This window comes from Chiloscyllium plagiosum, unplaced genomic scaffold (assembly GCF_004010195.1).
Source record: "Chiloscyllium plagiosum isolate BGI_BamShark_2017 unplaced genomic scaffold, ASM401019v2 scaf_11648, whole genome shotgun sequence".
NCBI lineage: Eukaryota > Metazoa > Chordata > Chondrichthyes > Orectolobiformes > Hemiscylliidae > Chiloscyllium > Chiloscyllium plagiosum.
The window spans coordinates 1-11,639 of record NW_025209473.1 but is presented as its reverse complement, the minus strand read 5'-3'; the positions used below and the strand labels follow the sequence as shown (position 1 = coordinate 11,639).

General features: G+C 56.5%; 1 protein-coding gene across 1 annotated transcript in view; it reads left to right on the top strand.

Moving 5' to 3' along the window:
- Window positions 1–11,625, top strand: part of LOC122546793 (guanylate-binding protein 1-like) — a gene marked incomplete at its 3' end in the record, with an annotated part of 14,243 nt that extends 2,618 nt beyond the window's left edge. Inside the window, exons 2-6 of the mRNA XM_043685427.1 lie at window positions 1,662–1,771; window positions 2,568–2,755; window positions 6,065–6,307; window positions 8,056–8,336; window positions 11,292–11,625. Of these exons, the coding sequence (XP_043541362.1) occupies window positions 1,662–1,771; window positions 2,568–2,755; window positions 6,065–6,307; window positions 8,056–8,336; window positions 11,292–11,625 (1,156 nt within the window). The remainder of the gene's footprint in view (window positions 1–1,661; window positions 1,772–2,567; window positions 2,756–6,064; window positions 6,308–8,055; window positions 8,337–11,291) is intronic.
- Window positions 11,626–11,639: the final 14 nt, after the last annotated feature.

Sequence of the window (11,639 nt, the reverse complement as noted above, 5' to 3'; positions counted from 1 at the left end):
GTCACACAGGAACAGGAGGGGGCCATTCGGCCCCGTCTCCAGCCTGTCACACAGGAGCAGGAGGAGGCCATTCGGTCCCGTCTCCAGCCTGTCACACAGGAGCAGGAGGAGGCCATTCGGTCCCGTCTCCAGCCTGTCACACAGGAGCAGGAGGAGGCCATTCGGTCCCGTCTCCAGCCTGTCACACAGGAGCAGGAGGAGGCCATTCGGTCCCGTCTCCAGCCTGTCACACAGGAGCAGGAGGAGGCCATTCGGCCCCGTCTCCAGCCTGTCACACAGGAACAGGAGGAGGCCATTCGGCCCCGTCTCCAGCCTGTCACACAGGAACAGGAGGAGGCCATTCGGCCCCATCTCCAGCCAGTCACACAGGAACAGAAGGAGGCCATTCAGCCCCATCTCCAGCCTGTCACACAGGAACAAGAGGAGGCCATTCGGCCCCGTCTCCAGCCTGTCACACAGGAACAAGAGGAGGCCATTCGGCCCCGTCTCCAGCCAGTCACACAGGAACAGGAGGAGGCCATTCGGCCCCGTCTCCAGCCAGTCACACAGGAACAGGAGGAGGCCATTCGGCCCCGTCTCCAGCCTGTCACACAGGAGCAGGAGGAGGCCATTCGGCCCCATCTCCAGCCTGTCACACAGGAACAGGAGGAGGCCATTCGGCCCCATCTCCAGCTTGTCACACAGGAACAGGAGGAGGCCATTCAGCCCCACCTCCAGCTTGTCACACAGGAAGAGAAGGAGGCCATTCGGCCCCGTCTCCAGCCAGTCACACAGGAACAGGAGGAGGCCATTCGGCCCCATCTCCAGCCTGTCACACAGGAACAGGAGGAGGCCATTCGGCTCCGTCTCCAGCCTGTCACACAGGAGCAGGAGGAGGCCATTCGGCCCCGTCTCCAGCCTGTCACACAGGAACAGGAGGAGGCCATTCGGCCCCGTCTCCAGCCTGTCACACAGGAGCAGGAGGAGGCCATTCGGTCCCGTCTCCAGCCTGTCACACAGGAACAGGAGGAGGCCATTCGGCCCCATCTCCAGCCTGTCACACAGGAACAGGAGGAGGCCATTCAGCCCCACCTCCAGCCATTCGGTCCCGTCTCCAGCCTGTCACACAGGAGCAGGAGGAGGCCATTCGGTCCCGTCTCCAGCCTGTCACACAGGAACAGGAGGAGGCCATTCGGCCCCATCTCCAGCCAGTCACACAGGAACAGGAGGAGGCCATTCAGCTCCATCTCCATCCAGTCACACAGAAACAGGAGGAGGCCATTCGGCCCCATCTCCAGCCTGTCACACAGGAACAGGAGGAGGCCATTCGGCCCCATCTCCAGCCTGTCACACAGGAACAGGAGGAGGCCATTCGGCCCCATCTCCAGCCTGTCACACAGGAAAAGGAGGAGGCCATTCGGCCCCATCTCCAGCCTGTCACACAGGAACAGGAGGAGGCCATTCAGCCCCATCTCCAGCCTGTCACACAGGAACAGGAGGAGGCCATTCAGCCCCGTCTCCAGCCTGTCACACAGGAGCAGTATGAAGTGCGTTATTATACAAGCTCCCTTATACTTTGCCCTGTGAAGGGGGATTATCCCAGAGTTGCTCGGGTTGGGGATGAGGAGAGAACGGTGCGTAGTTGATCGAACACTTTCCCAACGTTCCCATCTTCTCTGCAGGGCGATACGACCAACGATTCCTGGATCTTTGCTCTTGCTGTGCTCCTGAGCAGTATGTTGGTCTATAACAGCATGGGCACCATCGACCAGTACGCAATGGACAAGCTCCAGTATCCTTCACCCACTGACAGTGAGGCAACAGCCCCCTCAGCTCAGACTGACCGCCTGTGGCAAGTAAGGGGGGAGAGGGAGAGAGAGAGAGAGAGAGAGAGAGAGAGAGAGAGAGAGAGAAAGAACCTGCATTCAGATAGCACCATTCTCCTCCTCAGGTACACAGGGACAGGAGTAGACCTTTCAGCCTGCCCGTCTTTCAGAACGATCAAGGCCACTCGAGTATTTCAATGACCTTTTAGCCGCTCCACTCCCACTGGGGAATCAGACATCGACCAATCCCGACCTTAAACCCACTCAGAAACTGAGCTTCCACAGCCCCTCTGTGAGAGGGAACGAGACAAGTTTCCAACCCTGCGATGAGAAACCAAACCCCCGTCCAACTCAGAGCTGACCCTCAGAGTATCGACGGAGATAAGGAGAAACTTCAGCCAGAGAGTGGGGAATTTGTGGGATTCACTGCCACCGAAGGCTGTGGGGGTCAGGTCATTGAGTATATTTAAGACTGAGATGGAAAAATTCCTGATTCACCGGGGGATCAAGGATCGGGGTGGGGGGGGGGGGTAAGCAGGAGAATGGGGTTGGGAAAGTTATCAGCCATGATTGAATGGTGGAGCAGGCATGATGGGCTGAATGGCCTAATTTCTGCTCCTGTCTCTCATGGTTGAACATTTCAGCTTGAATTCTGTTGGGAGTGAGGCAGCACCTGGATTGTTCCTGTGTTCCAGCAACATGGAACAGGCAGCTGCACCTGTAACCGAAAGGCACCTTTTCCCTTCCTTAGCGGCTGCTCAGTTACGTCACCGAACTGACCGAGCTGATCAAAGTGAAAGCGACGGGGGGGGAGGACGAGTCCAGGGAGTTTGCTCGTTTCTTCCCAGCCTTTGTCTGGTCCGTGCGGGATTTCACCCTGGATTTGACGTTGGAGGGCAAGAAGGTGACGGAGGATGGGTACCTGGAGAACGCCCTCAAGCTGAAGCACGGTGAGGGAGGAGCAGGCTGCAGCTGAGGGGCTGCAGGAGCGTCCAGTCTCACCCCAGGCTGTGCACTATCCAAACTGTTCATTCCCCTCCACCCCCAGAGCTTCTATCAGCGCGGCACTCCCTCGATGGGTACCTGGAGAACGCCCTCAAGCTGAAGCACGGTGAGGGAGGAGCAGGCTGCAGCTGAGGGGCTGCAGGAGCGTCCAGTCTCACCCCAGGCTGTGCACTGTCCAAACTGTTCATTCCCCTCCACCCCCAGAGCTTCCATCAGCGCGGCGCTCCCTCAGCACTGACCCTCCCACAGTGCGGGACTCCCTCAGCACTGACCCTCCGACAGGGCGGCACTCCCTCAGTACTGACCCTCCGACAGTGCGGCACTCCCTCAGCACACTGACCCTCCCAGAGTGCGGTGCTCCCTCAGCAATGACTCTCCCACAGTGCGGTGCTCCCTCAGCACTGACCCTCCCAGAGTGCGGTGCTCCCTCAGCAATGACTCTCCCACAGTGCGGTGCTCCCTCAGCACTGACCCTCCCAGAGTGCGGTGCTCCCTCAGCAATGACTCTCCCACAGTGCGGTGCTCCCTCAGCACTGACCCTCCCAGAGTGCGGTGCTCCCTCAGCAATGACTCTCCCACAGTGCGGTGCTCCCTCAGCACTGACCCTCCCAGAGTGCGGTGCTCCCTCAGCAATGACTCTCCCACAGTGCGGTGCTCCCTCAGCACTGACCCTCCCAGAGTGCGGTGCTCCCTCAGCAATGACTCTCCCACAGTGCGGTGCTCCCTCAGCACTGACCCTCCCAGAGTGCGGTGCTCCCTCAGCAATGACTCTCCCACAGTGCGGTGCTCCCTCAGCACTGACCCTCCCAGAGTGCGGTGCTCCCTCAGCAATGACTCTCCCACAGTGCGGTGCTCCCTCAGCACTGACCCTCCCAGAGTGCGGTGCTCCCTCAGCAATGACTCTCCCACAGTGCGGTGCTCCCTCAGCACTGACCCTCCCAGAGTGCGGTGCTCCCTCAGCAATGACTCTCCCACAGTGCGGTGCTCCCTCAGCACTGACCCTCCCAGAGTGCGGTGCTCCCTCAGCAATGACTCTCCCACAGTGCGGTGCTCCCTCAGCACTGACCCTCCCAGAGTGCGGTGCTCCCTCAGCAATGACTCTCCCACAGTGCGGTGCTCCCTCAGCACTGACCCTCCCAGAGTGCGGTGCTCCCTCAGCAATGACTCTCCCACAGTGCGGTGCTCCCTCAGCACTGACCCTCCCAGAGTGCGGTGCTCCCTCAGCAATGACTCTCCCACAGTGCGGTGCTCCCTCAGCACTGACCCTCCCAGAGTGCGGTGCTCCCTCAGCAATGACTCTCCCACAGTGCGGTGCTCCCTCAGCACTGACCCTCCCAGAGTGCGGTGCTCCCTCAGCAATGACTCTCCCACAGTGCGGTGCTCCCTCAGCACTGACCCTCCCAGAGTGCGGTGCTCCCTCAGCAATGACTCTCCCACAGTGCGGTGCTCCCTCAGCACTGACCCTCCCAGAGTGCGGTGCTCCCTCAGCAATGACTCTCCCACAGTGCGGTGCTCCCTCAGCACTGACCCTCCCAGAGTGCGGTGCTCCCTCAGCAATGACTCTCCCACAGTGCGGTGCTCCCTCAGCACTGACCCTCCCAGAGTGCGGTGCTCCCTCAGCAATGACTCTCCCACAGTGCGGTGCTCCCTCAGCACTGACCCTCCCAGAGTGCGGTGCTCCCTCAGCAATGACTCTCCCACAGTGCGGTGCTCCCTCAGCACTGACCCTCCCAGAGTGCGGTGCTCCCTCAGCAATGACTCTCCCACAGTGCGGTGCTCCCTCAGCACTGACCCTCCCAGAGTGCGGTGCTCCCTCAGCAATGACTCTCCCACAGTGCGGTGCTCCCTCAGCACTGACCCTCCCAGAGTGCGGTGCTCCCTCAGCAATGACTCTCCCACAGTGCGGTGCTCCCTCAGCACTGACCCTCCCAGAGTGCGGTGCTCCCTCAGCAATGACTCTCCCACAGTGCGGTGCTCCCTCAGCACTGACCCTCCCAGAGTGCGGTGCTCCCTCAGCAATGACTCTCCCACAGTGCGGTGCTCCCTCAGCACTGACCCTCCCAGAGTGCGGTGCTCCCTCAGCAATGACTCTCCCACAGTGCGGTGCTCCCTCAGCACTGACCCTCCCAGAGTGCGGTGCTCCCTCAGCAATGACTCTCCCACAGTGCGGTGCTCCCTCAGCACTGACCCTCCCAGAGTGCGGTGCTCCCTCAGCAATGACTCTCCCACAGTGCGGTGCTCCCTCAGCACTGACCCTCCCAGAGTGCGGTGCTCCCTCAGCAATGACTCTCCCACAGTGCGGTGCTCCCTCAGCACTGACCCTCCCAGAGTGCGGTGCTCCCTCAGCAATGACTCTCCCACAGTGCGGTGCTCCCTCAGCACTGACCCTCCCAGAGTGCGGTGCTCCCTCAGCAATGACTCTCCCACAGTGCGGTGCTCCCTCAGCACTGACCCTCCCAGAGTGCGGTGCTCCCTCAGCAATGACTCTCCCACAGTGCGGTGCTCCCTCAGCACTGACCCTCCCAGAGTGCGGTGCTCCCTCAGCAATGACTCTCCCACAGTGCGGTGCTCCCTCAGCACTGACCCTCCCAGAGTGCGGTGCTCCCTCAGCAATGACTCTCCCACAGTGCGGTGCTCCCTCAGCACTGACCCTCCCAGAGTGCGGTGCTCCCTCAGCAATGACTCTCCCACAGTGCGGTGCTCCCTCAGCACTGACCCTCCCAGAGTGCGGTGCTCCCTCAGCAATGACTCTCCCACAGTGCGGTGCTCCCTCAGCACTGACCCTCCCAGAGTGCGGTGCTCCCTCAGCAATGACTCTCCCACAGTGCGGTGCTCCCTCAGCACTGACCCTCCCAGAGTGCGGTGCTCCCTCAGCAATGACTCTCCCACAGTGCGGTGCTCCCTCAGCACTGACCCTCCCAGAGTGCGGTGCTCCCTCAGCAATGACTCTCCCACAGTGCGGTGCTCCCTCAGCACTGACCCTCCTAGAGTGCGGTGCTCCCTCAGCAATGACTCTCCCACAGTGCGGTGCTCCCTCAGCAATGACTCTCCCACAGTGCGGTGCTCCCTCAGCACTGACCCTCCCAGAGTGCGGTGCTCCCTCGGCAATGACGATGGGTCATCTCGGGGTGGATTACAGCCTCTGATCCCTGGTCCGTGTTTTGACCCTGTGATCTGGTCAATCCACACGGCCCTGGTCCACCTGAACAGATGAGCAGCTGATTGAATTTCTGATCTCGTTTCCTTCCTCCCAGGCAGCAGTGCAACTGTCCAGAAGTATAACCTGCCGAGGGAGTGCATCAGGAATTACTTCCCCACGCGCAAGTGTTTTGTCTTTGACAGACCTGCTGATAAAGACACCATGAGGAACATGGACGAGGTTCCTGACTCCTGTCTGGATGCTGCGTTTGTGAATCAGTCCCAGACATTTGTTCAGTACGTTTACAGAACGGCACAGACTAAGACCCTGAAAGGAGGGTACCCAGTGACTGGGAAGAGTAAGTGACTGCACACAGCCACCCGAGTGATTGTGGGAGTGTGGGACAGGGGCTGTTCACCAGTTGGGGATTAGAGTGAGACAGCACTCGGCCTGTTCACTGGGTCTCCCTCTCTGCAGGTGCTGCAGAGTTCCTGCTCTGGTTGCCCCAGTGTATGAGGAGGGTCTGGCTGAAGGTGTGCTCTGGTCTGACTGACCGATATCAGGAGAGCCTGACCACCTACACTGGCTGTGCTTCAGAATCCATTCAGGAGGCCACTCTGCCTGCCCAACTCCTTCTAGCTCACAGTAACAGCCACCTTGCCAGTGCCACTGCCCTCCCTCACCGTGTAATTGGAGCAGGCAGGAGATCCTCGTGTGTGGGTGTGGGTGTGGGTGTGTGAGTGTGGGTGTGTGTGTGTGAGAGACTGTGTGTGTATGTGTGTGTGAGAGTGATGACTGTGTATGTGTGTGTGTGGGTGTGGATGTGTGTGGGTGTGGATGTGTGTGGGTGTGGATGTGTGTGTGTGTGGGTGTGGGTGTGTGTGTGTGTGTTTGCAAGAGAGGAGCTGCAGTTTCGGAAGACTTTTGAAAAAGTTTAGCTGGACTTTAAACAGCGGGCTCTTAAAACTTAGAAATATCCTCATAGAAAGCTTTAGCTTCTACAGCGATTGGGGACTGACTTACAAACAGTAGGCTGAGAAAGGTCAGTGCAACTGGTAGTTGTTGCCGGTTGGTGAACTGTGACAAATGTTCTGAAATTTCAAGTTCTTTTATCGGTGGACCTTGGTATCCCGTAATTCAGAAACACCTAAGTGAAATACACTTCCCGCAGATTACACTGCAGTTCGGGCAGAGGAAGGAGCAAAGTGCAAGTCAGAGAAAACAAAAATGTACCGGCAGTTTAGTAAATATGGTCAAAACTGTATAAATGCCGTAACAGTTCCACTTTGGGAACTTGTTTGCTGTGAGAACAGAAATGGAGAGGTAGAGTGAGATTGCTTAGAATGGGCAAGCTCGGTCTTACCTGAAGAAGAGTTTAGAGAAGGCATTTGCTTTTTCTATGGGTGATCTCTGCATTGTTGTCCAGTGAAGGTTTTCCAGTACCTGAAAGAGAGCTTGCCCGCACCCCACCTTATTAACACTGCCTGATGATGTCACTGCTTAGCGCAGACAGAGAGGGGGGGTGGAGGGGGGGAGGAGGGAGAGGGAAGCTGAGAGTTGACAGCGTTGCGCCTTCTCGAATTGACAAAACCTTGTTTCGTCCAGAGCTTCAATTGTTGCAAATTGCTGTCCAGTTCTCAGTAATCATTAACGACTGCAAGACAACTAGTAAATGTTGTAACTTATTAATGGTTAACGTACCAAAGATATTGTCAAATGTACCTGCTATTAATTCTGACATTGCAATCATCATGAGTACACGTTCCTCCATAGAAAGTACTTGTGAGTTTTCTATTTACCCTTTGGGTGAACATGCCACCCCACCCCCCGCCGTGTGTGCGTGTCCCTCCCTCGCTGTGTGTGTGTCTGTGTGTGAGTGTGTGTGTGTGTGTGTGAGTGAGTGACTGTGTGTGTGTGTGACTGTGTGTGTGTGTGTGTGACTGTGTGTGTGTGACTGTGTGTGTGTGTGACTGTGTGTGTGTGTGACTCTGTGTGTGTGTGTGTGACTCTGTGTGTGTGTGTGTGTTTACCAATGACGGTGAGCTGCCCCTGTCTAACCCCCTTTGCCTTTCCCTCCCTCTCCGTCTCTCCCCTCTCTCCCCTCAGTGCTGGGAGCCCTGGTGGTTACCTACGTGGACTCTATCAGGAGTGGACACCTGCCTTGCCTTGAGAGTGCGGTGCACACACTGGCGGATATTGAGAACACGGCTGCAATCCAAGAGGCAGTGCAGGCCTACGAGAAATGGATGGGGGAGCGGGTGACCCTCCCGACGGAGACAGTGATGGAACTATCCGAGATCCATAACCAGGTTCACCCGGAGGCTCTGCAGCTCTTCATGAGGCGCTGTTTCAGGGATGAAGGCCAGAGGTACCAACAGGAGTTCACGGTGAGTATTCGAGCGGAGGGAGCCGGAATGGCCGAGAGCCCATCTAGGACGAGGCCATTCAGCCCCATCTCCACCTGCTGGTTGCTTGGGATGAGTCCTATTCTGGCTGCTGTTTCTCACCGTTACTCCTGGTCACCGTATCCATCTGATCGTTCCCCAGTCTGTGAGTTCTGATTGGACTTGCCTCCTTGTTGTTTCAGGCAGAGGGCTGCACACCCCAGCGATTGGCCGTCTTTGCTCTGATTACCTTCCTCAGGAACTTCCAATTCTGAGGAGTTCCACTGAGTTCCCACTTGAATCAACCCCTCCTCGACTGGACACCCGATCACAGACCCAGGAGTGAAGTCCTGCTGTGCGGGACCTCGCGCCGAGAGACTGGAAGGGTTATTTTGGAAACAGAGAGCCAAGAGAAAAAGAATCTTCCCTTGTTTTTGCCCCGTTGGCAATCCCTTGCGTTGTGTTGCCAGGTTCATCGGGAAGGGTTTATGACCACCGCACGGCTCCCAGTCACATTTCCTATGTCAACTGTCACAGTGTCGTGCGCTGTGGCCACTAGATGGAGCAGTGTGCTGTTTGCTGCTGAAGTTGTTCATGCTTCGGTGTCACCGACCTGCAGCTGTTCCAATGAGAAGGTTTGGCTGTTCGGAAGAGACTGTATAAAAGGAAGGAAGCCCTGCTGAGACCGCACAAGACTCTGTTGAGACTACAACTGGAGTATTGGGAATTTTGCGCCCTTTACTTAGAGTTGTAGAGATGCACAGCATGGAAACAGACCCCTCGGTCCTACCCGTCCATGCCGACCAATATCTGAACCTAACCTAGTCGCATTTGCCAGCACTTGGCCCGTGTCTCTCCAAACCCTTCCTATTCACACACCCATCCAGATGCCTTTTAAATGCTGTAATTGTACCAGCCTCCACCACTTCCTCTGGCAGCTCATTCCATACACGCACCACCCTCTGTGTGAAAAAGTTGCCCCCTAGGTCCAGTTTAAACCTTTCCCCCTCTCACCCGAAAGCTATGCCCTCTAGTTCTGGACTCCCCAGCCCCAGGGAAAAGACCTTGTCTATTTACCCTATCCATGCCCCTCATGATTTTGTAAATCTCTATAAGGTCACCCCTCAGCCTCTGATGTTCCAGAGAAAACAGCCCCAGCCTGTTCAGCTCTGCTTGTAGCTCAAACCCTCCAACCCCCTGATGGTGGTACGGTGGCTCAGTGGGTTAGCACTGCTGCCTCACAGCGCTAGGGACCCAGGTTCGATTCCAGCCTTGGTTGACTGTCTGTGCAGCGTTTGCACATTCTCCCCGTGTCTGCAAGGAGATGCCCAGGGATGTGCAGGTTAGGGTGGATTGGCCATGCTAAATTGTCCCATAGTGCCCAGGGATGTGTAGGTTAGGGTGGATTGGCCATGCTAAATTGTCCCATAGTGCCCAGGGATGTGCAGGTTAGGGTGGATTGGCCATGCTAAATTGTCCCATAGTGCCCAGGGATGTGCAGGTTAGGGTGGATTGGCCATGCTAAATTGTCCCATAGTGCCCAGGGATGTGCAGGTTAGGGTGGATTGGCCATGCTAAATTGTCCCATAGTGCCCAGGGATGTGCAGGTTAGGGTGGATTGGCCATGCTAAATTGTCCCATAGTGCCCAGGGATGTGCAGGTTAGGGTGGATTGGCCATGCTAAATTGTCCCATAGTGCCCAGGGATGTGCAGGTTAGGGTGGATTGGCCATGCTAAATTGTCCCATAGTGCCCAGGGATGTGCAGGTTAGGGTGGATTGGCCATGCTAAATTGTCCCATAGTGCCCAGGGATGTGCAGGTTAGGGTGGATTGGCCATGCTAAATTGTCCCATAGTGCCCAGGGATGTGCAGGTTAGGGTGGATTGGCCATGCTAAATTGTCCCATAGTGCCCAGGGATGACCTTCTTCACTATCCTATCTACCTGCGACTCCACTTTCAAGGAGCTATGAACCTGCACTCCAAGGTCTCTTTGTTCAGCAACACACCCTAGGACCTTACCATTCAGTGTATAAGTCCTGCTAAGATTTGCTTTCCCAAAATGCAGCACCTCGCATTTATCTGAATTAAACTCCAACTACCACTCCTCGGCCCAGCGGCCCATCTGACCAAGATCCCGTTGTAATCTGAGGTAACCCTCTTCGCTGTCAACTGTACGTCCAATTTTGGTGTCAACGTGCCGAGGGATACAGCTTAATTGGAGGCGGTTCAGAGATGATTCACTGATTGATTCCAGAGACGGCAGGTTCATCTTTTGAGGATAGATTGACCAGCTGAGGCCTATACTGTCTGGTGTTCAGATGAATGATGGGAAATCTAATTCCGATTCTGAGAGGGATTGACAATTGTAGGCATAGAGAGGGCGTTTCCTCATGTGGGCAGTGAATTGAGGGGTGCGTAGGTTAAGTTATTTTATTTGACCTTAGGATTAATCCTCGGCACGACATCGTGGGCCGAAGGGCCTGTTCTGTGCTGTACTTGTCTATGTTCTAATCTAGAACGAGAGGCCATGGTCTTCAGGTAAGTGGTGACAGACTCAACACAGAGACAAGGAGGAATTATTTGTTTCCAAGGGCGGTGACGCTGTGGAACATCCTGACACCAGTGTTGGGACATTGAGCCAATTGAAGGAGGAGCTGGGCCCAGTTTGAATCAGTAATGGGCTAAAGGGTTTGGGGGAAATGATCCGGAAAGTGGAGCCAGAAGCTGAGATGAGTTCAGCCACGATCACATCAAATGGCAGAGGGGACTCAAGGAGCTGAATGGCTTCCTCCTGCTGCCGTTCTTGTGACAGGGCCAGGAGGAGGCGCTGCATTCCCTCGATGCTGGCCTGCCCATTTGGTGGGATGTGGGGAGCAGAGCCGTACCTCGGCCTCGGTGTGTGGTTCCCGATCAGAGTGTAACCCCGTCGAGATTTCCCCTGTCCCTGTCTCCCACAGAAAGAAGTGGCTGCCATGTACGCGGGCATTTCTGAGAAGAACAGACAACTGTCCACGGATATCTCCAGCAGGATCATCTTGGAGCTGGGAGCTGGGATCCAGGAGAAAGTCCGAATCGGATTTTACATGAAGTCAGGAGGATATTCGGAGTATGAGAAGGACATGGCGGAGCTCGTGAGGAATTTCCGAGCCACACCGCGGAAAGGAGTCCAGGTACAGTTCGGAACGTTGGGAATATCGCCGGCTCATCGCAGCCACGGTGCCTACCTATCCCAGTACCCTCCACCAGCCCCTAGACCCCCTCCGCCAGCCCCTACACCCCCTCCCTATCCCAGTACCCTCCTCCAA